At 37.4% G+C, this 26,278-nt stretch overlaps 1 protein-coding gene across 31 annotated transcripts in view; it reads right to left on the bottom strand.

Moving 5' to 3' along the window:
- DST (dystonin) overlaps window positions 1–26,278 on the bottom strand; it is a 306,416-nt gene that overhangs the window by 25,907 nt on the left and 254,231 nt on the right. For all 31 annotated transcript variants that reach the window (XM_080584837.1, XM_080584827.1, XM_080584857.1 and 28 more), the window contains 15 exons: window positions 24,253–24,456; window positions 21,122–21,353; window positions 20,550–20,776; window positions 19,727–19,849; window positions 18,986–19,087; window positions 16,912–17,013; window positions 15,816–15,989; window positions 14,853–15,008; window positions 12,260–12,457; window positions 11,636–11,764; window positions 8,319–8,489; window positions 6,827–6,982; window positions 6,395–6,601; window positions 4,601–4,720; window positions 87–256 (listed from right to left, as the gene is read on the bottom strand). In XM_080584837.1, the coding sequence (XP_080440963.1) occupies window positions 87–256; window positions 4,601–4,720; window positions 6,395–6,601; window positions 6,827–6,982; window positions 8,319–8,489; window positions 11,636–11,764; window positions 12,260–12,457; window positions 14,853–15,008; window positions 15,816–15,989; window positions 16,912–17,013; window positions 18,986–19,087; window positions 19,727–19,849; window positions 20,550–20,776; window positions 21,122–21,353; window positions 24,253–24,456 (2,471 nt within the window). The remainder of the gene's footprint in view (window positions 1–86; window positions 257–4,600; window positions 4,721–6,394; window positions 6,602–6,826; window positions 6,983–8,318; window positions 8,490–11,635; window positions 11,765–12,259; window positions 12,458–14,852; window positions 15,009–15,815; window positions 15,990–16,911; window positions 17,014–18,985; window positions 19,088–19,726; window positions 19,850–20,549; window positions 20,777–21,121; window positions 21,354–24,252; window positions 24,457–26,278) is intronic.

The raw sequence follows: 26,278 nt of genomic DNA, 5'->3' as shown, positions 1-26,278 counted from the left end.
GTGCAACAGAAGCCAGAACAGAAGCCAGAAGAATTCTTGTAAGCCTTATTCTTATCTGCTGAATAATTAGATTGGCTTTCATTTACCTTTCTACTGATTTTCCACAAATTGTGTCCCATTTATCCCTTAGCTCACTCAGCATATCATCAAGTTTCAGATTGTCATCAGCCAAAGTAGTTTTCTCTTTCAAGGAGCGTCCAGTCCTGTTTGTGGTATCATATACAGAGTGTTTGGCACCAAGAGATTTCTGGAATTCCTATAAACATGGAAGAAAAAGAAAACATCCATATAGCAACAACTGCTTACAGTCCACAGTTAATCAAATTTTGCCATATTATTTGCAATGTAAATAATAAATGTTGCTGCAAGAAAATGTTAAGCTTAATACAAAGTTTTTAGTTTGCTAGTGCCATAGCGCAGCTGAAATTATACAGAGCCTGATGCTAGCTGAGGCCACGCTTCATCCCTCTCTGGGAATAGAAACAGCTCTACACCTACAGGAACAACTCTAGGAAACTCCTCCCCTCCATGAGTGATTGTTCCTGTCTTACCATAATTCCTAAAACCTAAATTTCAGTAAGAGGCTGAGTTGACTGTTCAGAAGAATGTGAAAAGACTTCTAGTCTGGGAACTATGAACTGAGCACTCTTCATACTAAATTTATATATTTTAAGATTTCAAAGTAGTCTAGAGCACCCTGGAGGCTACAAACATTACTCTGTTTTATCTCAGTGTGGACAAGACAAAATGGGGAACTATCCATGAGCATTTAACCTTCCTAAGACTGAAGCCTACTACAATTGGGAAGAACTGTATGCCAAAATTACACAGATCTAGGTACAAGAAGCAGCCAGATGGCATCCCAAATAACACGGTTTGGGCTGGAAGTCATGATCACAACCAGGTTACTGTAATCTAGGAACTCTGGAAGATGATGGTGACACAGCAGCTGCATTTGCCTGCCTGCTCTGATAGCTCCTTCTGCACAGAGCTTCCAGAAGCTTTGAACAGGCACAGAGGAACACACAGAAACTTCTGATACCAGCAGAGAAGTCGACAGAATGACAGAGTAAATAATGAAATAAATGAACACTACCAAAAGATAAAGCTCTACACAGTAGTTTTTGAATGGTAGTAATGCCTGAAGTGCTTTAATTCACACCTTCATGAACTGCTAGTACGAAACCAGTATAGCAAAAAATCCAAACATCGCTTTAGGAGCTTCACATATATAAAATTTAATAAATATCCTTTTTTTTTTTTTTTTTTTTTAACTTAAGAAAAAAGGAAAGAAAAAATACCAGGCCGAAAGAGTTTGTGCTCAATGTTTGCTAAAATGGATTTTCACCTGATTCTCAGAGCAATGTTTAATATCATAAAATCCAGCATGGAAAGATTACCACTTAAAACTCCTCGTAATTCCTAAGGGCACATAAAGATTGCAAAGACTTCACATGGTCACTGCCAGCACATGCACGACTGCTCATCTCCAACTTGCAAGCTGTTCCCAGCTGCTCTGTACCAGCCTGTGCTGTGGCAGCTCATGCCTCTTTCACCAGGTTTCCTATCTGTTCACACAGTCATCTACTCATTTTAGATGTGAATTCATGTCAGGGAAAGCTCAGGTGCAGTGGAGGTGTGGGAAGTACGAGTAGGTAGGCATTGGATTATGACACGGGGATGGTATGCTAACTTTACCTAGGGTGATTCAAGGTTCCTTACTTAAATCTTACTCGATATTTTGCACTGCACTGTCCTGATTTTATGGTTATTTCAGAATCCAGAGGGAACTGAGGATTAGAATCTATCAAAAAAAAATCAGCATTTGTTTTGTAATCGAGTATCTCCCTATTGTCGTTTAATTTTCCTCATATAAAACAAGGAATCGTGTTTTAAGAAAGAATACAAACACCACTGTCAACCTAGAACTACTATAAAAATAAAAAGCCTTTTCAAAATTAAAATAACCGGATTCTTATAAGAGTTTCTTCAAAACAAATGACGCATATGTTAGTGCTCCCGTTGTTTGATGGGGCTCATTAACTACTTAAAGCTACACGCACAATGTTTCTTGATTTGCACAAAGAAACACAATGAAATTGTTGTCAGAGGAGGAGCATACATTAAAAACAGATTTAAAGGTGAACAAAGGGTTGCAGTCAATTCACTTTTTGAGACACTGCACACTCTGTACCAAATCTACTTTCATTTGATTTCACAGAGGTATAACTGAGAGTAGATTTTGGTTTAAGACATTGCAGCTGCCAAGAGCAGACAGGTAAGATGAATGAAATCTCAATAATTAATTATTTACCTTCTTCTAATGAAGACAGGACCATACAGATAAAATTAGTTAGGTTCACATAAATGTACTGTAAGGAACATTCAGCATTAGCGTAGGAATGGATTGGCTATCCTAGTAAGGGATTTTCCACTCCTGACTTCTAAAAATGAGGAAAAATTGCAGATAAACAGACCATGAATAACCCCCCAAAAGTCCCTGGCAATGCACTAGATATGACCGAGAGAGAAAACATATCTTGGCTTTTCTCTTTCGGGGCATTTTTTTTTTGGCAGTAACAACTGGCAAAGAGCAAGTCCAAATCATTGCTTACAGCACACGCAGAGCACACATTCGGTTTAGATAGTAAAATCACTAACTAAATGGAGCAAGGAAACCTTCAAGGCTGGACAGAAAAGACAAAGACAGACAAAAGAGGGTAGATGTGGGAGTGGAAGGAAAGGATTCAAAATACAAGGAAGGACATTGCAGTGTTGGGAGGTTTGACAGCTCATTAAAAAACAATTGAGTTGATTTCTGGGGGTGGGGGGGGTTGTTTGAAGTTTAAAGTCACAGAGTTCACCAAACTCCCTCTCTCATACACATTCATCTTTTTCCTCTGAATAACCAGTTTCAATCCTAATGCCCCCGTGCTACATTCCAGCCCACTCCTTACAATAAAGGAGAGACAAGCAACTTAAGCAGCTATTCTCTGCAGGTATGCTATATGAAAAGAAGCTGGAGAAAATCTGTCACTGAGAGAACTGATGAATCTGACAGCCTGTTTGAGGAAGTTTGGGCTCATAAAATGTACTGCTGTAGGTACAGAGAACAAGTAGGCTATCAAATTTAAAACTTCAGAAGAGAGGAGGAGAATTAAGACAGTGTGTCAATCCCCAGGGCCAAAAAGGACCTCAAAGCTAAGTCACAATGTGTTCACCATATTTGTGAGGAGTTTGAACTTTATATAATAAAGAAGGGAAAAAAAAAGAGTGGAAGGATTAAAAGATTGATATAGTCAGACAATACAAGAAAGAAGATCTTAATAGAGATTTTTCTAAATCCTCAGAGCTGACTTCAAGTTCTGGCAACACCACCTAGCCCAGAACAAACTGAAACTGCAGAGTTAGCATAACAGAATGTTATTGCAGGTTTTATCTAAAAGTTTTAACACCAAATGTAGGTAAAACTATTTTTGTTTGACCTGCAGCCAACTTTCCCATATAAAGTAGAATATTATTATCCTGTTTGATAAAAAATACTTAAATCATCATGGAAGCTGAGAGATGATAAAAATGCGAAGCAGACTGATGCAGTAACCAATCATTAATGCTCAGAGCAAAAACTTATCAGAGATAAAAGCAATCATGAGAAACTACACACAGAGCGTGCAGAGAGCTGAGATGCAAAACCTTGGGTATATTGTGCAGAATGAAATAATAGGAATAAATGCAGTACACTAAAGTCAACATGAAAAGTGAAAGTAAATATATGCCAAAATCCAGAAAAATAAGTGATCTTACGATACTTTTCTCTGATGAAACTGCTCCAAGATAAATCTTTAGACACAGCCCGTCTCTGAAGATTCTAGAAGTCACCCACTTGATCCTCCCTAATATATTATTTTAGGCTGTTTACAAAAGTAAAAATGAAGTAAAGACCTGTCCTTCATTTTTTTCTGTCTGCTATAACTGTAGAGCTTCCTTCACTTTTACATCAACTTTATTTGTTTGAAAAGCCATGTCAATGGCAGAAATTTTTACACTTTCTCCTCAGTAGTTGGGTTTGTGGAAAGGTGGTCCTGGAATTTTTAATCCTATACAGAGAAACTACCTTTTCTACTAACAGTGTCGCTGTACTTTCTGGAGGATTTCATCAATACTTCCACTCGACTTAAAAAGCAGCTGTCGATCAAAATACAAGATTGTTTTTTATTTTTGAGGTTGTCCTGTAGTATTAAAAGGAAAATACCAAACAAAGTAACTGGATGGTAAATCTGTGTTGTAAGGACTGAAAAAAAGCCTATAACCTCTTCAGGGATTCCTCTTCTGAGAGAGTATTACTTTCTTTTTTTAAAGTTTCCCTGGTGCTGTATTTTTATGTCTTTCCTCTTCATCATTAACCATTCTACCACAGAACAGGTTCTGTTAAGGGCTTCGTTGACTCCCCACCTGTAACATGTCACCATTTAATTCAATGCTAATAAACACTTCATTGTAGTGAGGCCATAAGTTTATTTCCTTTGCTGACTGAACAGTACAAGGTTGAGACTTACTTACATCTCAATGGGCATCTTGCATTTCGTCAGTCGTGACTCACCTTATGCTGCGCAAGCTGCATCTTTATTTTGTCAGGGTCATTTGCAATTTCAAGATCAGAGTCCAGAGATTTCTCAGATTCTTCCAGCCACTCCATAAGTTTGTGCCAGGCTTCATGGAACTGCAGGGAAGTGAGATTTGCATAGATGTAAAAATGCAATGGTACATAAAATAGTTCATAAACATTAAACCCTGACCAGTTCTTTACAGGCCAAACAAGTACCCTGCAGACTTGGGAAAGGCTTGGTGTGATTTTTCTCCCTGGCCTCTCAAAGAGGGACTGGCTCAACCATCGGCTCTACTAGACTTAGCCTCCTTTTGCCCAGTAGAATTAGCAACTTTTTATGTACATGATGTGTATGCCTAGTGTGCATCTTTCACAGACACATTGGTAACTTCTGTTGATGTGTTGGTCATTTCGATCCCTACAGTTTTAGTAATGAATACAAAATACAGCAAGAATGGGATTTAGCTATTGCCTGCATGGGACGACAGCTGTAAATCACTGGGGAAAACTGCCTGGATGATTGCCCAAGATTTTCCCTGAGACATTCATAAATGCTCTCATTATATCAAGTACTATCTTGACGGGCACAGAACAGATTCTTGATCTTCCTTCCTTTCTCAACAACAACAGTGCTTCAGGGAAGGAAGCAGAGAAAGACTAAAGATTCAACCAGCTTTCACAAAGTGGCAGCCCTTTGGGACAGGATTTTTCCAAGCCTGTCATTTCTCTCTCCAGGTCTCTTGAAATTTTTTCTTGCCTGGGCTGCCTACACATGAAAGTACAAGAAACCAGTTCAGAAAACTGTTAAGTCTCTATGACCCTGGTGTTCAGGGCTGTGGATCAGGCATAAGTATTCCTCCCCTGCTCTGCACAGATAGTTGTTATCCTAAATGAATAAAACTCATTGTATTCAGCTCTGCAAATGGATGCAGGGATGTAATTTTCTCTACTGTCCATCTCATTGCAGAACGGCCACGTGTGTGAATGCACAACAGAAACTGCCGGAAAATGAATAATGTTTGATTGGTTTATGGCCTAATTTATTGCTCAGACGAGTTCTTATTCTGTGATCTGAGTGGCAGTAACAGTGAACATGAGAATGTGGTTTGGCTGCGAACATAACCAAAGCTCCATGTGATTAAAAAAAAGCTCGAACTTCCTACTGACGTTTCAATATATTACATTCCTCTCACACATTTTGCGTCTTATCATTTATGTTCTTCAGTGAGGGAAACATGAATCTAAGGAAAAAATGAATGCTCCCTGGTGAGGAGAAGTCTGTAAAAACGTCTCGGGGTTTGTAAGGAGATAAATGCAGAAATCTTACCACATGGAAGATAGTGGTCTAGTAACTACCAAAAGAAATCGAGGAAGTGGTGCGTATTAACTAGGGCAAAACATAAACCCAAGAAGAAAATGCAAAGCAATATTCTCACAGACTACTAAAAGGGGTTTGACATGTTCTTTAATAGCTACGGGGTTGATTGTGTAACTTCTTTTTGAGGACAGATGGCACTACTAATCTACATCTGGAAGCCACACTGTAACTTTCCTCTTTCAGACCATCCCGCACTGCAGACAGAAGTCACTGCTCAAGTTGAAAATGAAGCTTTCACCTTCCAAACGAAGTGCTCCATGATTGAATCACTGAAATTGCTCCACTACCCAAGAGTCTGTTACACTAACCCAGACTTACATGAAAGTGCTTTAAAGCACCATATACTTCAAGAGTCTGGTTGTAATTTCATCTAAGTTCAAAGAATTGTACAACAGCTGTTGTTCGATTACCTGTTTGGCTCGTTTCCTTGCATCATCCAAAGCTCTTCCCCTTTCAACTAAGCGTTGGACTACTTTTTCCCATCTACTCTGTACACTAATCAGCAGATTCTTAATAAGGACAACATCCTGTTTCTGGCTGAAGTATTTCAAATGGGTTCCAGTTTTGTCCAGTTCTATGATCTGATCTCGATGAGAATTCACCTCTGTGGCAAAAACCTTGGGGAAAAAAGTAGAAAATTACTCTAAATATTATGTTGCTCATATGCAGGGTAAACACTGAAAAAACAGTCCGATATAGAATGATGCAGCAAGACTATATAAAATGCAATTTTAAACAAAATAAATGTTTCTGAGTGCTAGTGTTACAGGGTTCATTTGAACATTGTTAAAGTATCTCTGCAGAACTGGAGAAAAACATTACACATCTGTTTCTTTACATACCTTGTGTTCATCAATTTGAAACAAGACAGTGTCCAAGATAAGACTTGGCCGAGAAGCTGCAGTTAGAGTTTGCTCTGCCTGAGTAAGCCAGTTGATGAAATCTTGAAGTGAGTTGTGGAACTCCATTGCTAAATTAAGAGCTTCTTCCAGTTTGGTCTGTAAAGATAGGTAATATTTTAATAGCGTTTGATATTGTGCAGGGGCTTCAGCCAAGTAAACTATTTTAGTTTAGCATTTTGGAGTAAACCATTTTAATTTAGCATTTAGTTTAACATTTTAAAGCATTTTCCCAACTCGAAGTTTCTGAGTTTTGTATTATTATAAAATAATAGCCTGTATTTGAGCATGTTAAAGGAGATAGATAGAAAAGTAACAGTGAAACTATGTATGATATTGTTCTATGTTAGAACATTTCATCTAGTAGTTAATCATAATGGGACATGTGGATTTAAAATTTTGTATGCAAAGCCAGCAGAATATCAGAAATCTAAGGTGGCAGTACACTTGGAAGAGCCTCAACGAGGTCATCTTATTTTTTCTCTTGCACTAAAGAAAGAACAAGTTTGCCTAGACCACTTCTCTTTAACAATGCACAATTGTCATTTTGTTTGCCTGAACTGAGACTACTTTTGGATACAGGGTTTTTTGTTGACTATGAAAGAGCAGTCAGATTTTCAGTTGTACTGCTGGCTCAGCTGAGCACTCCAACCTTGCATCTTCCTGCAAGAAGGCACTCATGTTATGCATTAGTTAGTCTGATACTCTTCCATTATACAGTTACCTTAGTAGACATCAGAATTCTCACTTTAAAATATGGCTAAGTTGTGAGTTAAATATTTGTGCTTTACACACATCAGGGCTGTACAGAGAGTTTGAGTTCCTGTGTTTGTAATTATTGACTTTCTCCGTTGTTTGACTGAGGTAGAACAAATGCACTATACTTCGTGAAGGAATGAAAGCAAAATGAAATTAATAATAAGAAAACGTATGCTGCACATCACTGAAATCATGGTATTGATCTACATTAGAGCAGAAGGTAGTCACTTGAACTAAGTGGCAGAAGGCCAAGTGTTTGGGATTTTTAAGAAAAAAAATGGATAAAAGCTAGAAAAATTAACACAGCAATTCTATACAGAGAAGGAAATAAACTTGAATGATCAAATAATTTTATTCCTTCTCTCATGTCTATGATCACTGTAGTAAAAACCAGAAAAGCCCTCACCCTGTAAAGTGAGTATCATCAGTATCAGTTAACATATTTCTATGGAACAACCTTCTGCCCTTCTCACCTGCCCTCACCCTCAGAGAAGGATAATAAACATCTTGAATCCCATTTTTTCCCAGTACTTGCTAAACATATCAATGAATTCTGCAAAAATGTCTCTACAATTTTAGATCTAAAAGACCAAGCAAGTATGCATGTGTAAAAGGACAAAACATTAGCAGTCCTAAATACATGATTTACACTTCTATTTTTATGTAAAAAACATACTTTTCTTTCACTGAGCTTTGTTTGTACTGATTCCCATTTTTCTTTTAAGTTATTTATGTCCTGCTCAACATTTGTTTCGGCAGACTCTGGGCATCTTGCAAGCATCTGCTGGCCTTTCTGCATTAGACACTTATATGTCTCTTCTTTGGCTTCAAAGGCAGCACAAAGTTCCTAAATAAAGAAACCAACAAAAAATAAGTCAGGTAGACATTCAATACTCTTTACAAATGTTAGCATAGTATCTATTCCTCCCCCAACATTTTGTGGGTATGATTAAGACTAATAGAGGAAACATATGTAATTCATAAAAAGCCAAATGAGCAAAGAAAGGGCCCAATTCTTCAGGAAATGAGAACTTGTATCGTCTGTCAGATGTTTCTTCTGAGATCCAAAGCTTGGCAAAGAAAGTACTACGCACTTATCTCATTGCACAAGATTTGCTATAACTCTCTTAGTTTGCAGTCCATCTGCAGCTGAAACACAAAAAGTGTCAGCATTCGCAGCACACTGAAAGCCCAGACCTACCCACACACCTTTGAAAGCACGTGGGACAACTTGGGAGGGCTGCTTTATCGTACATCGTCTCTTTTGTTTTGCCTGTATCTTCCCTCACTCACTAGGCAAGAGCACTGAAGACATCTTATACAGAGAGCTAGAAAAATAACGGTAATAACTGTTTTACCTGCTAACTATTTGACTCACTGTTCTCTTTTAACCGTACTGAAGATGAGGTGGCATGAGAATCGGAGCTCACGTATGTCCTTCTGACTCAAAAAGTCATTTTCAAAATTTGCAACAGACTTTCAAAATGCACCAACAAAGTTGGTACAGGTTCCCAAGTGAGGAACTTCTTCAAGGAGATGAGCAATTAAGTGGCTTGCAGATGGGAGGAAAAGTACTTCTTCCTCTTACTCCCAAGAAAAGAGTGTAAAACCAACATTTACTCTAGGGTAAGAGATACTGGACAGAGGGCTGTATCTGATTACAGAGGAGGGCGGCAAAGCAGAAAGTAGGTTGAATCATGAGCTAAGGCCAGAAAGCTTCCTTCCCTTCTTCCTGCAAACCATGAAAAACTGTTGTCACCTAGCCTGATTCTTCCTATGTTCCCAAACTCAAATATTTCTGGTTTCCCTAACTCCCCAGAGCACCTTATTCTACTGCAGTGCAGGAACCCCTCAGAAGTAAACATAGGGAGCACATCGCAAGTGAGACACAACATGGCAAGAGTGGCCCCAAACACTGGGGCTGGGCTCAGTCTGAGATGGGAGGCCTCTTTTTAAGCCCCTTTTCTGTTGGTCTCCTTTAACATTGCTTCATCTCTCTTGTATTCCTGGAGCTGCCCTAGCTGGAAATGCTACCCAATCGCAACTCCATTTGTGAACTGATTACATTTGAGGGCTCTCTTATTCAGAACTGTAGAAAGAGACCTTATACTCAAGACGATGATTCATAACATTATTTCCAATGAGAAGGACAACAAAACATAGAGCAAAATTTTCTTTTCGGTTTCAGGTCACAAATGAACATGGTTTGTATCCCTTAAGAGCAATTTGAATTTGGAAGTTACGACAAATTGTTCTCAGCCTGACAACTGGCCTCAGCATTTCAGCTGCCAAAAAGCCAGAGAATTCACACAGAACTGCACAGATGGACTGAGTTTAACTAAACTGAAATCAAATCCTATTTTTTAAAGGTTAAATACATTAAAAAATAACATGACAATGTTTGCAGTTGTATGACAATCCACAGCATGGTATTGACCTGTAAAACCGTACAGTTAGCAAACAATTGCACATATAGGTTACTATTACATTCATGCTTATTCTAACAATATTACATTCAGTTTTAAGATTCCTTAACTACTCAACCTGTAAATGCAAGAAATATAGAAAACGGCTTCTTGATTTGCATAGTAAAAGAATATACCCTAAACACCCTGAACTTTTTCAGGGAAAAGCTTTTGGTCTTAATCTGATTGCCCAGAGAGGTTGTGGAGTCTCCTTCTCTGCAGATACTCAAAACCTGCCTGCATGCCACCCCATGCAACGTGCTCAAGGTGATCCTGCTTGGCAGGGGGGTTGGACTGGATGATCTTCAGAGGTCCCTTCCAACCTCAGCCATCCTGCGATTCTGTGTGTGATTCCAGGCCCAGGATGAAAAATGGAAAGAACTCCACTGACTCCCACAGGTTCTTGATTAGACAGCCCCCACCCTTGCAGGAACAAGAACGGTTGATTGTTTCTTTACTTTGATTCTGTGGTGTGGTTTTTTTTTTCAAAACATAAAATTAGAAGGATTTGAGGGAAGAGGGATGTCAAAGAATCAACGTTATTTCTGTGTTTTGTGCTGGTTTCCTGTCATAACTGATTCAAAAACTGTAAGTAATGTCCCTTCTCAAAAATAGTTTCTGCTCAATTTTGAAAAAAATGCCCCACATTTGTGGGCAATGACCTTTAGCATCATTCCAAAATAAAATCTGATTTATGAAGCTGTGACAATGCAGTGTTTTAATGGAAACTGTGTCAGGCATGTTAGAGCTCAAGGACAGTTCAGAAAATATCACTATTACATCTGAGCCAGGAGGTCAGGAGTTCAGATCCCTGGGTTTGGGCTTGTATCCAGGCCTAGCAGCACAGCGTGATTTTATATAAATGGAGCACCAGGAGCCACCTTCGAGTTACCTCAAGACTTCAAGTTAAGGCATCCTTTATCAAGCTCTATGGTTCTACAGGGGAAAAAAATCCATAGGGTTTTTCTTATAAAGGAAGGAAGTGAAGGAAGGGAATAATTCAGGCATCCTGATCAGATTTCCATTTCTAATTAAAGCAGAGTTTATGTGACCCATTAGTCCTTATTACATCTGTGCTAATGATGATTTCAATGCCAGCTTTGGTTAAAGAAAGAATAAAGGATTGAGCCCCCTTAAGTCAAGGTCCAAATGAATGTGGATCACTTTTAGATTCATCTTTGTATCTGAGAAAGAACATCAATTCTAGTTATGGGAACAGAAGGGAAAAGAAGCATACGAATTACCAAAAAATCTGTAAACACTTTCTGTTTTTGTTTCTGAAACTATGGATGAAAAAAACTTTTTTTATTGTCTCAACACTACTAATGGCTCTGCTTTGGGCACCTCCCAAATTACTACTTTCACTACACTGAAAATAACAGTGTTGTTTTGAAGGCTATTAAATTTTTTTAAGATACTGTACAGACATTGTGATATATAGAACATGCTCTGTATTTACCATAAACACTCATGAAAGATAGTTAGCCCTGAAATGCAATTTGCAAAGCATTCTAATACTGATACTTACCATATGGGTATTAAGCTGTTCTCTTGCTGTTTCTGGTAAGCCTCCAACAGGTTTTGATGCCAACAGCTGACGTTCGGTGTCTGTCAGCCATTGCTGCATATCTTCAACTTCACCATGGAAACCTTGGGCCTAAATTACACCATATCATTTTAGAGCTTACTTATATGTTTTGTATTCTAAATACTAACTCAGATGCAGAAGTATACTGGCAACAGATTCAATCAGGTATTTGCAATAATTGGAGGAAATGAAAGAAAAAAAAGCAAAGGAAAAACAAAATTTAAGCTAACTGCATTTATCATAAACAATAAAACAAAAATTATGGAAATCCTGAAAGAAGGCTAAATGAGCAACTGTGAGATCAATGTTTTCCCTGAATAATATACCTACACAGAAATTTCACCCTTTAAAAATACATAGGTCAAAGCTGAAGTCTTGATGCAGCACTACAAAAGACAACGGCCAGCTGTGGAAGATACAGTTGGTTCCAAACTTTCTCCAAATTTAGGAGTGTCTGCATTATATTTTTTTTTATTTAGGCCAACTTCTAATACATGCATCTATGTATTTCATGTAAAAAGACACTTTTTCTGAGTTATCTCTATTTGATCATTTCCCGTTCACCTGGATCAAGGCACTGTCCAGCTGCTGTTTCCTTTGTTCTGTTTTTTCCAACACATTTTGCCAGCGCTGATTCAGAAGTTCCAATTTGCTCCGTAAATTACTTGCTTCTTCAACAGCACTTGATTCAATCAGGTCACTTCCAGCTTTCTTAACTGCTTCCACTGTAGACTGGTGAGCTAAAACATCATTTTGTAGCACCTACAATTGTAACACACAGCACCTATGACTGGCCATGCTGGTAAGTTATGGAAGGAAGACAAACATAGTAAACAACCTAGTTCTAACCCAGTGACATGGCAATAGGTTAAGATCTGCACGAGTATTAGCAATTAAAGCTAATAACTAATCTTACTTTACTCAATAGCAATAACAGACCAATCTGCCAAAACACTGTATTTTATTGTTATATATTTGAAAAAATAATGCGTTCTTTATGAATAAATAACTTCCTGAAATTATGAAAGCTTTCCGGCACTGCTAGTGAAGAATCACTTCTGAGGCATCCAGTATCACCTCACTTTCCTTCATTTACTACATCCTTTTCTTTAATAACACTTTTCTTTGGTTTCGAGGGCAAGGTGTGAAAACAATGCTATACATACTATTGCTGATTACTCTTGGAGCAGTAGGCTAAGAAGAGAGAAGAGAGGGGAGCAAGAAGACAACAATCTTCTGATTGCCACTATGTCTTTTCAGGCCTTTCAGGTCTACAACCAATTTCGTGTTATGACAGGCTAGCAGGACACTTCGACTGTCCTAAGAGCTGGGGAATGACTGTAATACTAACATGATAAAATCTCCTCCATCTGTTTTAAAACCTGTTACCACCACCCACAGTAAAACCACCAAGGACAAAAAAGTACAATTGGGAAAAAGACACTGTTTTCAGGAAGATTTCATTAAGATTAATGGAAGGCTTTGAAATACTAGGAATAAAGAACAGAAAAAGAAGATGTGTGAAATGGTTAAGGGAATGAAAAACCCTACTTAAAAAGCCAAACTTTGTGACTGCTCTGTTCCAGGAGATCTGGTTCAAACTTATCTCCATCAAAATGCTAGCATAAGGAAAAAAAAAAAAAACAATAAAGCTAAATACGGAAGGACTTTTAAATAAAGCATACAAAGCACCTGATAAAAAAGCAAGTCACAAGTAGTCCTGGTATCACAAGGTGCACAAATGTGTATCACACTTGCTTTAATTCTTCTAAGCTAAGCACTAGAAGGTATTTGTTGTTTTATTTTCCGGACAGGAAAAAAAAGGGGATATTCACACAAGCAGATGAATCTTATCCCTTCCTTCCTACTGAGGCTCACTAGGAACAAGGTTTATTATGTCCAAAGTTATTCAGGAGATGGATGTTTTTCCAGACTACCACAGGATGCACTACTGTGTGAACTTTCTAACCTATAAACTCTGTTTTACGAAACGGAAGTAGATTGGCTCATGTGTTTGCTGAACTCCTTCAGTACTGAAGGCAGATGAAGTCATAAATGATGTCTGGATGCTTCTTCAGTAGTAAAACACATATAAAAGGTTCACGGAGTGGAAGCTGGGTTTGTAATTATTATTATTATTATTTTTTGAAGGGCTTGTTTCTATCAGTAGTCACACAGGGCATGCATATATTTTACTCTGCCCAAGTTCCAACTGACTACCCAAAAGGCTGCAGAAGCTGCATAATGGCACTGACACAGATAATGAAAATGCCTTAATTATCTGTGTACTGTCAATTTCAATCTATTCTCTCTAAGCCAAAAATTAACTCTGAATGAGAATGCTTTTCTCATCATATGCAAGCCAAAAACTAAATGGCAGGAGAGGATTTATGAGGTTAACATGAAATCTTCAGGCCTACATAAAACACATCATCATGAACAGCACTTAGCCACACGAACAAGTAGAGAAGATCTCTTGCTCTTTATATATACTCTTCAAAATAAATGAATAATGGAAATATTCTTCCATGGGCTTCAAAGCCACATTAGCTAGTAAATATACTGAAAAAAAATAAACAAAACAAAACAACCAAAAAACCACCGCCATCACCAAACAAAACCCCTATGTTGTATGTAGCAAGGAGAAAAAGATGAAGACATGGATATGCCTAAAATTTGCTAAGAGATTCAGAGCAGCATTCTCTGTTTTAGTTAGACCCAACTAAGATACAATTTTGCAGACTTCAGAGCTAAAAATCAAAATATTTTTTTCTGACAAGAAAGAACAAAGCTGTATAAAGGTGATGTGTGTTTTGTAAGACGTGGCCTGAACAACTAATCAAGAGTGTATTGCTTCAGGAAGAGTAAGAGGTTCAATGACTTTTGAGCTCCCTGGATCAAACAAAGGTGAATAAAGGGGGAGGCCAGGGTGCGCTGCTCGTTTTGGCTAAAACCTACGCCACTTGTGTGGTATATGCAAGGAAGAAGGAATACAGAAAACTAAACGAAAAGATGTTAGTTATTCGAAGCCTGAATTTCAGCATCTTGAAAATCTCTACAGAGAATTATTTATCAAGTGCAAAGTTTTACTACAAGACTCATCTCTAAGATAAACCTCAAAAAACATTTCAGTTCATATTCATTAATAATTACATACATGATGTTTGGCAAGTTCAATTTCAATAGCCTTGGGGTCTCCACCCACAGGTTTCTGTTCATTCAGCAAGTCTTCTGTATGCGTCAGCCACGTCAGTAACTCATCCAGGGCATGCTGGAACTGCCCCAAGGCTAACAAGGCACCTTCCAGCTTGTGCTATAGTAAAAATAAAATAAATTAACAATAAGATGGTTTCATGATGCTATTGAATCAGCTTAAATTACCATTAGTCACCATACTCTGGAGTGGAGTCCATGCACATGACAGCATAAAAAACAGAGACAAACAGTTATCCAACACAAGGAACTGCATTATAGTTAGAGCTGAGCTAGCAATTCCCTTGTAAAGCCTGACATCCTAGGCTTAAATTCCTGACCTCTGAAGATCCCATGTAACCAGAGCAGAGTTAAGATTGAAGGTCCTCCCATCAGAGATATGACAGAAGTTTTCATCATTTACAGTGTAATTTAAGTATAAATGCATCTTGGTGCACGGTCTTCTTAAAACTTTTTCTTTGCAGTTAAATGATTCAATTTAGGGGAAAAAACACACTTCAAAGCACTGCATCTTCAACTCTTTCTGACAATTTAATGTTGTGTAGAGTAGTGAAACAGTACTAAGGTTTTAAGAAAAAGTGCTTGGTTCAGCAGCTATTAATGGTTTTGCACATATAAACATGTTTTCAACTGCTACTTAAGATGTCATTAAATAGCCAAAATGAAATAATAATGATTCGACATGACACTGCCAACAGAAGAAGTGACAAAAAATACTAAGGGTTGAAAAAAAAACACATAAAAGCAACTCAGTAAATTATGAAATTCAAATTCCATTATACATAGTTCTGTAATTTCCAAACCAAAAAGACTAAATATGTAAATTGACACAAACATTATGCATAAGGAGAAGCTTTTCTCATAAATCTAAGTCATGAATGAAGCCCCCACCTTCAGGTTTATTTACCTGTCTATTTATAATTTTTTCTTCTAGGCTATCCCACATCAGTTTGAGCTCTGAGAGAGGGTCTTGGACAGTGTGCTTGTCACTTTCCTGTGTTACTTTCTTCAGCAATAGTTCTGCTTGATGGTTCAGTCTTTCCATTTCTATCTGCTGCTGATAAGCTTCTGTTTTAAATTGCTATAGTAAATAGAAAAGAATACAAATAAACATATCATAAGTAATGATCTTGAGTATAGCACAGTACAGCAATATTTACAGTAATAATGCATCGCTGTCAACTTTCATAAATCTAGGGGTTTCTTTTCCTGGGTCAAAATGCATATAAGATACTGATAAACCACTTGATTCCAGCTATGTGAAAATATGCAACGTCTTACTATCCCACCAGATATTTCTAAGTGTGAGCAGAAGATGACAAAGATTTCCAATACGAAAATCCTCTCCAATGATCTCTCTTGTTTGTATATAAAAAATATTGTACAATTCAGGAACAAAACCAAGGACATCCCCCCGGTTATTATACACCTCTGCTTTTTATTTAAAATTTGTAGAACAAACTACCAACATCAGGAGTGTACTTAGTCATAGACCAATACAGACAGGTTTCTAAGCCTGCAATTTTGATTTACAGCTTGCTGGATGTATTGGGAATGATGTGATACGGTTAGACATTTAGAGAAAGTCAGCAATGACAGCAGTGAAGCTCTGGAGGCTCTCTCCTAGAGCATCAAGGAAACTGTTTATGTTGGAAGCCAGAAAATTTAAATGTCATAGCAAAAGAACTCTCTTCATAACCTTACAGCCTTTGAAAGGGAAATAATGCCATTACAAGTATTTTTTGACTATCTGAACATAGTCACAGAATAAAACATAGTCTCATCAAAGTCTACTCCAAAGCCTTGAGTCACATATTTTAAAATGAAAACTTTGCAATGAAACATTAGTTGGAATTGTCATACAGTTACTTTTCGTTTTTTTTTTAAACTAAAAATTGAAAATGAAAATTGCTTCTCAGTCTTGAAGAATGCGGAAAACACTAAACAATGCAGGAAAATTCAGACAGATGAAAATACAAATGAAATAAATAGCTAAGTCATACCTTAAGTTCCTCTGTTTGCTGCTTCACTGTCTCCAGATCTGTTCCAACTGGGGACATAGATGCTAACTTGATGCCAGCAATGTCTACCCAGTCAAATATTGCCTGAAAATCATAGCATGAAATTCAAGTGTGAGCAGAGACAAACAGTATCATGGTTAAAAGCTGTAGTAAGTAAAATACCAGAATTTATTTTACTTCAGAACAGTATTGCTATGCTCTTTGAAATAAAATAGTTGCCTTTAATGCAACCTACAACCTAGACAAGGCAAGGGATCAAATAGTACTCCATGTAGTGGTTACAAGAATGTATATACTGCCAAACTGAGCTTCTGTGAGCAGCAATATTCCACCAGTACTCATGCTAAGTAGCACTTTACTCCTTGAGTAAGATCAGCAATTTTTATGCACACTCTGAGAAGTAAATACAAGATCAACTCCCAGTTCCATGTTCCATACTCTTTTGGAGCTAAGATGGCAAGTTGTGGCTGAACAATATAACATTTTCAACTATGATTATTAATCATCATTAAGAATCGGACTTTTATTGAAGAACAATGTTATCTGTGTAAGGAACATGAAAGGAGACCCATTAAGTACATATTTGGTAGTAAGAGCCATAACTCAGCTTGACTGAGTCTCTGTAGGATGACACAGTTAAATTTTCAAACAATAAATGAAGTGCCCACAATTCTGAGGCTTTGTGGGTACTATTTTTTTTCCTGATACAACACAGAACAAGCTCAAGGATTGCCTACTTACACATTACCAACAGCTACATACGTCTGGGTAATAGTATAATAGTATTGGGAAAAAACACCTCTGCTAGGCCCTTTTTCCCCTGCCTGTTAACCATGATCCAATATGGAAAAAGGCTTAGCAGTGCTCATCAGAGCTGCCTATAGTTGCCTGAGAAAATGAGAACTGCCCTCACCCAACAAGCTCAATAAGATAAGGCAACTGCAGTACAGCTAGCAATCTGTCCACAACACTTTTCATATTGTCTACTGCAAGGAGCACCAAAAGGCATTTAAATACAGTTCTTTCACAAAGTACCAAGCCTGTACAATGTTCAGCCACAGAAAACAAAAAACACTTAAACCAATGGCAATGTTCCTAATATAACCCTTCACGTCAGCCTCTGCACAGCATGAATATAAGAGTACTGGGAGAAAAATACATAATGAGGTGTACTGGAAAACAGGCACATTGCATTATTAGTCAGGAGTGTTCTGCTGCTAGATCTGCACTGAACACACAAACAACTTGCTCAGTGTCATGTGAAACTGTAATTTTATATTTCAAGGATTCAATGAACCAAGACAGACATTAATCCCACTGAGAAAAAATAGTTTTGCAAAATTCGATTATGTTTGGAATCTTTTAAAATGTTTCAATCTTCTAGCCACCCACTGACAGAAGATGAGAGATGTTGCTAAGCCAAAACCTACAAAGAAACCTGCAACCAAATATATAGCACATAAAGACAAAAGATATCTTTACTTACAGATTTAAAAAGTGAACATCTTCTGAAGATTTGTGATTAGATAAATTATACTATGAATTACTACTATAATAGTCCAGCAATGTTTTTTTTCTTCAAATATTCAAACTTATGTATTTAATTGACAAACAGTAAAGATAAGTTCTTTAACTGTCCTCCATTCAAGGAGAATAGCCACAATGAGTTTATAGACCTATATTCTGTTCCTTTCAGATCATGCAAATGTGTCACAACTTGCCTATCATGTGAATGGCCTATCACAAGAAAATATGAGCGGGATTACTATGAACTTGTGTGGTATCAGTAAAACTCTGGTCTCGTCAATAAACAAGGAGATTTTATCTTGGAATCTCAACATCGTGCAATGTATGAACAACATGAAGAAAAGAAATCAACAGATTTCATGTCTAATTTAAAAAAAAATAAGTAAAGATACCTGCCTGCTGAAGAAAATAGTCACTATAATCAGAGTGATACATTACGTGTAACCTACAAAATCCCATCGCATTTTTAATACAACCACATTAAATCCCATTAACTCAAGACTGGGTTAAGTATATCACACCAACTTACCTGCAGTCCATCTTGGTACTGAACAGCTGCCTGCATGGCTTCAGCAAGTTTGTCCACTCGCTCTTTCCATGTTTTGTTTAAGGCATCCCAAGCAGAGTTCAGCTGCAAATAAGTGCAATTTGCTCCAATGAACAAAAATCATTTTACTGCCATGTAATTTACATTCACTAAATAAAAAGTCACTGCCCACTAGCACCAATAAATTAACGAAGAACATTTCATATTCATTCCATATTAAAACTCTTGTTCTCCCTATCGCTGCATAGTTAGTTTCCTTCAGACTATACTACATGTTTTGTATTACAGAAGCTGTGTAATTCAATACTGACTATATTTTTATTGGTATAGGGATTATAGTGAATACGGGAAATATTAAGAAGTCATTCGGAGTTGCATCATTACAATGAAGGTAGCTTAAAAGAAACTTACATTACTTGACATGAGAGAAATCAAAAGTCCTTTGTAGTCATGTGAACAGAATTGTCTCAGTTAAGATGTCTTACTTGGCACAAAGCAAATACACATGCAGCTTATTCTAGCATTACTTTTGCAAGAAATAGTCATCTATTGTATTAATCAGTAAATATTTTTTACCAAAAAAAATTGTCTTCTACAAAAAAATTGAATCCATAAAGTAATAAAAGGAATTTATTTTCAGAATTTGTTGGGGGGGCAGGGAATACTATTTTCAGCTGAACAAGCATCTAACGTAACAGATTTAAGCATCTGCATTTCCCATACCTCATCTATACTCTTGTTGACAATAGGTTTGTCAGGCTCCCCACAAGCAGCTCTAAGTTCAGAACCAAGGCTCACAACTGTTTCTAGTTCTTCTTGCAATCCATCAATTTCTTCTTTAACAGCCTACAAAGGAAAAAAAAAAAATCCAACACTGCCAATACTAAATTTAATAATCTATGTAGAGCTTGCTTTTAAGATAGACACACCAGTATGTGACTTTCGTTTCTTTAAAGTTGCCCGGACTTTTGGATGCTTGTATTTTAAGCATCCTTAACCAGCCACTGACCTTTGCAGTGTCAGAGTGAAATCAACTGACATCAGTCTAAATTATAACAGTGGATAATGATGTCATTTTGTATGAGATGGGAGAAATAAACAGGAAGTTTTAAATTAGATTTCTTTAATCAGAATGTTTTCTTTTTCAGAGGTTATCATTCAACTTTCAAATTTTTAGCTATCAGCATAAATAATTACAGACTTAGAGCATAATACACACGTCTGTATCCCTTTCATTTAGACGTTAGGTTTAACTCGGAATCTAAAGTATGTGTAACTTTTAAAAGTCTCAGTGACATGCGTATTATACATGTTTATACACAGATATGTAAATATAATGACAAGCACAAGTTGTATGCTCATTGCAATTAAGCACTGATACGTATCATTTGCCATAGACTCTTGAGATATCATTATAGTAAATTTCTATGTAATTATCCCCCTTTGTCTCTAAAAAAAAATCTCCTGTGGTATTCCATAGCAATTCCATCTTTTCCCTGCATAGTGTGAATAGAACATTTTAAATCAACAGAACAATTGTACTGACCTCAGCAGCTTCTTGCTGTTGCTTGACTACAGATGGGTCAACTCCAGGTCCCTCCAGTTCTCGAATGAAGTCCTGAGTATCTTTAATAGTAGCTACAAGAGCCATATGATCACACCAAAACTTTTCAGCTAGTTCCATTACGTCCAACAATTTGGCCTCCCTTTCCTCAGTCAAGGTCTGGATGTCTTGCCAAATGAGGACCATTTGGTCTAGTTTATCTTGAACAGCTAAACAACAAAGGAACTAAATTACTACCTTGGCAAACAATTCTTGGCCATAAATATCTCTACAGTTCTACAGCAGAAACATATGTGAACATTTTAAAATTTAGACTTTAAAACTGTTTCTTTACAGGACTTTTTAAGATGTTAAGTGGAAACAACCAACAAGGCATTTAAAATTAAAACAAAGGTCAGGTCCACAACTATTAAAACAATGCCTTGCTTTTTTATATCTTTCACAGCTTCTTCAGAAGAACACAATCCCCAGATTAGTGAGCATCAAAACTGAAGAGCTTTATGTGATGCAGCTTCCTGCATTTCCACTACATGAACCTTTCCTCACTCTACTACCTTTAGCAGATATATCCTTGTCTGCTCCTTCTGAGCGCGCAATCATTTCCTCCCCTCGCTGTTTAAGCGTCTCATAGACCGGCTGAAGTTTTTCCAGATCCATTGACACATTCTTATTTTCACTGATTTGCTCTTTAATCTTCTCAACCTCTGCTGAGATTGAAGGTGGCTGCCTCAGACGTTCAACTATGCGTTTCAGACTCTCAAGAGTTGGATCTATCTTGTCATGAAACTGGGAGGGTGGTGAAGAACACAAGTAAGGGATAGAAGAAAAACATTTGAAAAATTGCATCTGAAAGTTCTCTTGGAATAAGGTACTTTAAAATTGACATATTTAATATCTCTTGTTATATACATGCAACTTGCAATACCCCCCAGTGGCTCTCCCCCTCTTTTAATATCTAAATTAAAAACATGACCTTGCAAAACGGTACTTCCTCTGAATTTTAGTATGAAGTCTGGGTTTAGTTCAGAGACACTCCATCTGAAAATGCTTTACACATGGCAGCACCTACCTGCCTGTAGTCCTGCAGAGTTAAAGCATCACTTTCTATCTTATTTTGGACAGTCCTGGCTTTCTGATTTCATCATTTTAGAAATATATTCACCTTAATATTAAATACATGTATTTCCATATCAGGACCAACATATCTCATATAACCACTGGTTAAAATTTGATATTTAAGGTCATTCAATAAGACATTTGCCTGGTGCCCAGGTGGTGCTCATTAGTGAAGCAAATGTGCATTTCCTTCTGCAACTAAAAGCACACAACAGCAAGTATTGCCTTCACCCATATTTGACTCAGGTCAAATATGACTTGAGCCCAGATGCCCAGAAACTCAGCTACATCTTTGTTAATTAGCATGGTTCATCCGTACTGGTCCCAAGTTAAGTTCTAATACATGTCTTCGGATCCATACAGATTGCTAAAACCAGCTTACCACCATGCCCTTTCCAAGTAACAGAAATTGGTAACTTGTGGGTAGAACTACTGATCCAGCAGGATCTACAAAGAGCACTCTTGACTACTCTTGGGAACGGTGCTAGAAAAAGTACAGCAAAACAGGGTTACCTACCCTACACAAACAAACAGATACAGCCTTTGTTTTTAGAGGAATATGGGCAAAACAAATGTAATTGCTTATTCCCAGTGTACAACCCGCTTCAAATCTGACTCAGACTAGTGTTACAGACTCAGACTGATGCTACCTGTTTTCACCAGAAGTGTGAATATCACACAAGCTCTCAAAATGCAATAATACGTAAAGGTAAGCAGATTTCTTCAAGATTTCTGTAAAACTGATTGTGGCAACAAAACCTTACAGAAGTGATTCAACCTGAAATTAAATTGGCAATATCCAGGTCTAATTCTAGGGCACACATATTGCATTTTTAAATTGTCAGTGCACTCAGTGGGCCTCACTTTACTCTTCAATGACTGAGACAAGGTGTTTTAGAACTTAAAAGGAAGAAAGGGAAGTCATTATAACCTCTCATTCTGGCTCCATAGTTCACATGCTGCCTTTGATACATAAGGCAATTTAACATAATTTGAAACCTGAAGATTTAACTAATTATTCTTCCAGGACTGTCTAGACAAACACTGACATATCCACCATGCTATAGAGTATGGTGATACATATTTAATAAAAAAGAGATTATATAAAATTACATTCTGGACATTCCAATGTTTTGCTTTCTCATCTGTGGATACATTTATGTACATGAAATACTTCAAGGTTCATTTTATAAGTAATTAAGTGTTCTTTCAACATCTGATTCTAGCTGTTACCAAAGAATGCATTTTTATTCTTGCTTTCTGTACCTAGCCTTCTGCGCTTCTCTGTACTTAAGCTCTTCATGTTAACATCTATCACATACAAAACAACAGATCGAATACTGAACAAACATCTTGGTTTTCAAACGTACAGCTGCAAACTGGGGGAGGACTGAGCATGTATGACAAAGAAAAACACTGAATCTAAATAATCAGGCTTCTTTCAGAGATGTGAATAAGGAGGCTGTTTAGAACTACTGAAAGTACAATATAATAATGTCTATAACCAGGTCGAAAATAGGATGACATCTGATGTCACCTTTTTCCCTTATCTTCTTAGATTTTGTCTATAGTGGTTAGTTAACACAGTGTTAAGTACCATGACCTATGAAGACAATTATTTAGAATGCAAACTTGATGAGAACTTTAAGGTCTATTTCTTGATTTAGTATTTTAGACCTGAGCAGAAATATAGCACTTAATTTCCAGCCAACAAAATAAAAGGGGAAGTTATCATAAAAACAGCAGTACAGAACACAGTATTTTTATTCAGGTTTTTGTGTTCATGTACACAGTTTAATGAGGTTGGGTTTTTTTTCTGAATTTGTTGTCAAATGAAAAAATTTCAGTTAGGATATAATGACAATTAATCTAATATCTAGTAATCTCTAGGATCTGATACCTAACAATACTCTATCAAGGTTCATTCCACAGAGTGATGAACCTAAGATGCACAGCAGTTAGGGACTTGATCTGAATTTTCTGCTTACGATGACATTTTGTGAAGTCTAACTTTGCTCACAATACTTTTATAAAACAGTTCAAGCATAAATTACAGTAAGTTCCTGTAGGGTCTACAATAAAGAGCAAATGCTGTTACCGCTGAAGTACCCTCTAGTTCCATCGGTAAAGGACTGTAACTAAAGCTGCCAAGTCCTAGATATAACTTTATGTAAGCTAACTGATTAATAGTGACAACAATATCAACTAACAAAGCATCAGCTAGTAACAGACCTGTAAAAAGAAACAGAATAAACTGAAAATCCCACACTTTTAGACTAAATGTTCCTTTTTTCTTTTTTTTTTTTGTTTTTTAACTTTGACATTGAGAAGCAGGAACACTTTCAACTGCAACAGAATCATCATAACAGTGACCAATATATAAAATTATAAACCCTCAAAAAAAAAAAAAATCAGCGCCATGAGCAGTGATATGAACATTCACAGGCCATTTAGTTGAAAAATCCAGATAAAACAGCAGTTTAGTCTTGATATATACATATAAGATGATAATGTCTGTGTATCTTTCCATTTGAATGAATCCAATTATATTTTAAACTTAAACTGATACCTGGGTACACTGAGAAATGGCTTCATCCAGCGCCAAAGCTCGCTTTTTGACATCTTCCTTAATTTTACTGTAAAGGGTGTCAGCTGCCACATATTTCTCTTGGATAGAAAAACCTTCTCCTGGGCTCAGCTCCAGCAATTGAGGCCCGGTTTTGTTCATCTTATCTATATGAGGCTTGTGTTCAGCAATCAGCTCACGCAGTTGCTATAACAAACGAAACAACTTATCAGTTTCTTACGCTTACACCACCACATTACAGCTGTCCACACTTCTAACACATCCAGCTGGCAAGAAATTCCAAACAAATACCCGTCATCTTAATGTAAAGCACAAATAGCATCAAATAAAGTTAATGACTGCTCTGCCAGTGATGGCGCCCTTTCCAACACCAAGCTAGCCAGCCGTGAAACATCACAATTACAGATGCACTGGCAAGGCCCAGTAGGGCATATCCCTCCTCCTGTAGGGCTATCATTACGTGTAGGATGCAAGGTGCCAGCTATGCACATGATGCTGGCAACAGGCACTCCTCGTCGTTTTTAGAAGCTATAATGACAGAAATGGCAACCATATTCCAAACATTTGCATAACACCACTATGTTTATACATTTTCATGTTGATATTTGCTACTTATCACGAAGACTTCCATTGAAGAGCGTCAGAGAAAGAGGTATTGACATTACAAGAATATTAATGCAAATTGTCCTTGACTTAAGAACAGGAAACTAGCACAAAGAGGGGGTCAAAGAAACCAGTGAAAAGGACAGAGGATAATGACAGAGGACAATGAAGACAGATCAGCAGAGAACAGTCAACCAGGTTTAGCAGTCTCCCCTGCGGCCACCAGACCACTCTGTCTTCCCAACAGTGCTGTTACTTCAAGGACGCAATGTTTAACAAGTAATTAATACGTACATTACATTTGATCTCATCTACCTACTCACTCTCATCGTCCACCCCTGAAATAAGTCAAAACTGCAGTAAACTGGGTAGAGACTGGTGGGCCTGAAAGGTCACAAGGTAACCGTTCTGTCTGCTGACTTGACTACTTATTTTGGTTTTGTTTACTTGCAACCACAGATGTGACAAAAGGGAAAGATTTGGAGGGGGGAGTAGCCCAACCCTTCCCTCCAGTTTTATTTATTTGCTTAGCTCATCCTTTCCTTTTCTGAAAAATCCCACTGTCTGTTGAGGCACTGTCCCTCTCAGTGCTGTGAACTCCACGCATTTCTAGCCTAGAGCCACTGCGCAGGAACGTGAGAGGCTGGAGCAGGCACATGCTCTGCTCCTCCTAGCTTAGGGTTTGTTTAAATTAATGAAGACACAGAAAAGGGCTTGTATCAGTCTCAGTGTAAATAAATCCTCTTCTCCTCAACTGAGGTCCTTCCCTTAAAAAGGAATCCTGTTACTGGCTTGCTTCCTTGCTCCTCCCTGGAAGAGGAGAGGTTGGGAAGATTGAACAGACATTGACCATGACAAACCACTGTTTCCTGATGAAGGAATAGCAATGAAAATACAAAAAAAAAAATCTGACCCCAGATACTTACTGAGAATGGAAGTCTACATGTATGTCTTGCACCAAGACAAATAATATTGCTTAGCACAAGAGGAAAAAGCTAAACTAAGAATGGTTGTAAAGTTTTTAGAAAATCATCTTATGTATTTTATGTTTGTGCACAAATAGATCCCCAGAGTCCCCATTTCGAGGTCCAAACCTTACGATGCTGGTACTGTCACTCTGCCAAAAGCTAAATTCAAACCAATTAACTGCATGATAATATAAGTGAATATATATGAAATATAAGGGAATATAGAAAACTATTCATATTCGGAACCCTTTTTTTTTTTCAGTATTACTACAAATGATCTGGTCTTTGCCATGATCTATGATTGGGTAAACAATTCCAGTAAACAAGCATTTCAGATCAGATTACGTGTTAAAATTGCCAGACATTAATCTTCTACTTAAACAAATCTCTGCTAATGGCATAGCCCAGGGAAAATGCAAAAATACAAGCCCAGATGA

The sequence above is a fragment of the Anser brachyrhynchus genome (genome assembly GCF_964034855.1).
Source record: "Anser brachyrhynchus genome assembly, chromosome: 3".
NCBI lineage: Eukaryota > Metazoa > Chordata > Aves > Anseriformes > Anatidae > Anser > Anser brachyrhynchus.
The sequence above is the reverse complement of the archived record's forward strand: the minus strand, read 5'-3'. Positions and strand labels throughout refer to the sequence as shown.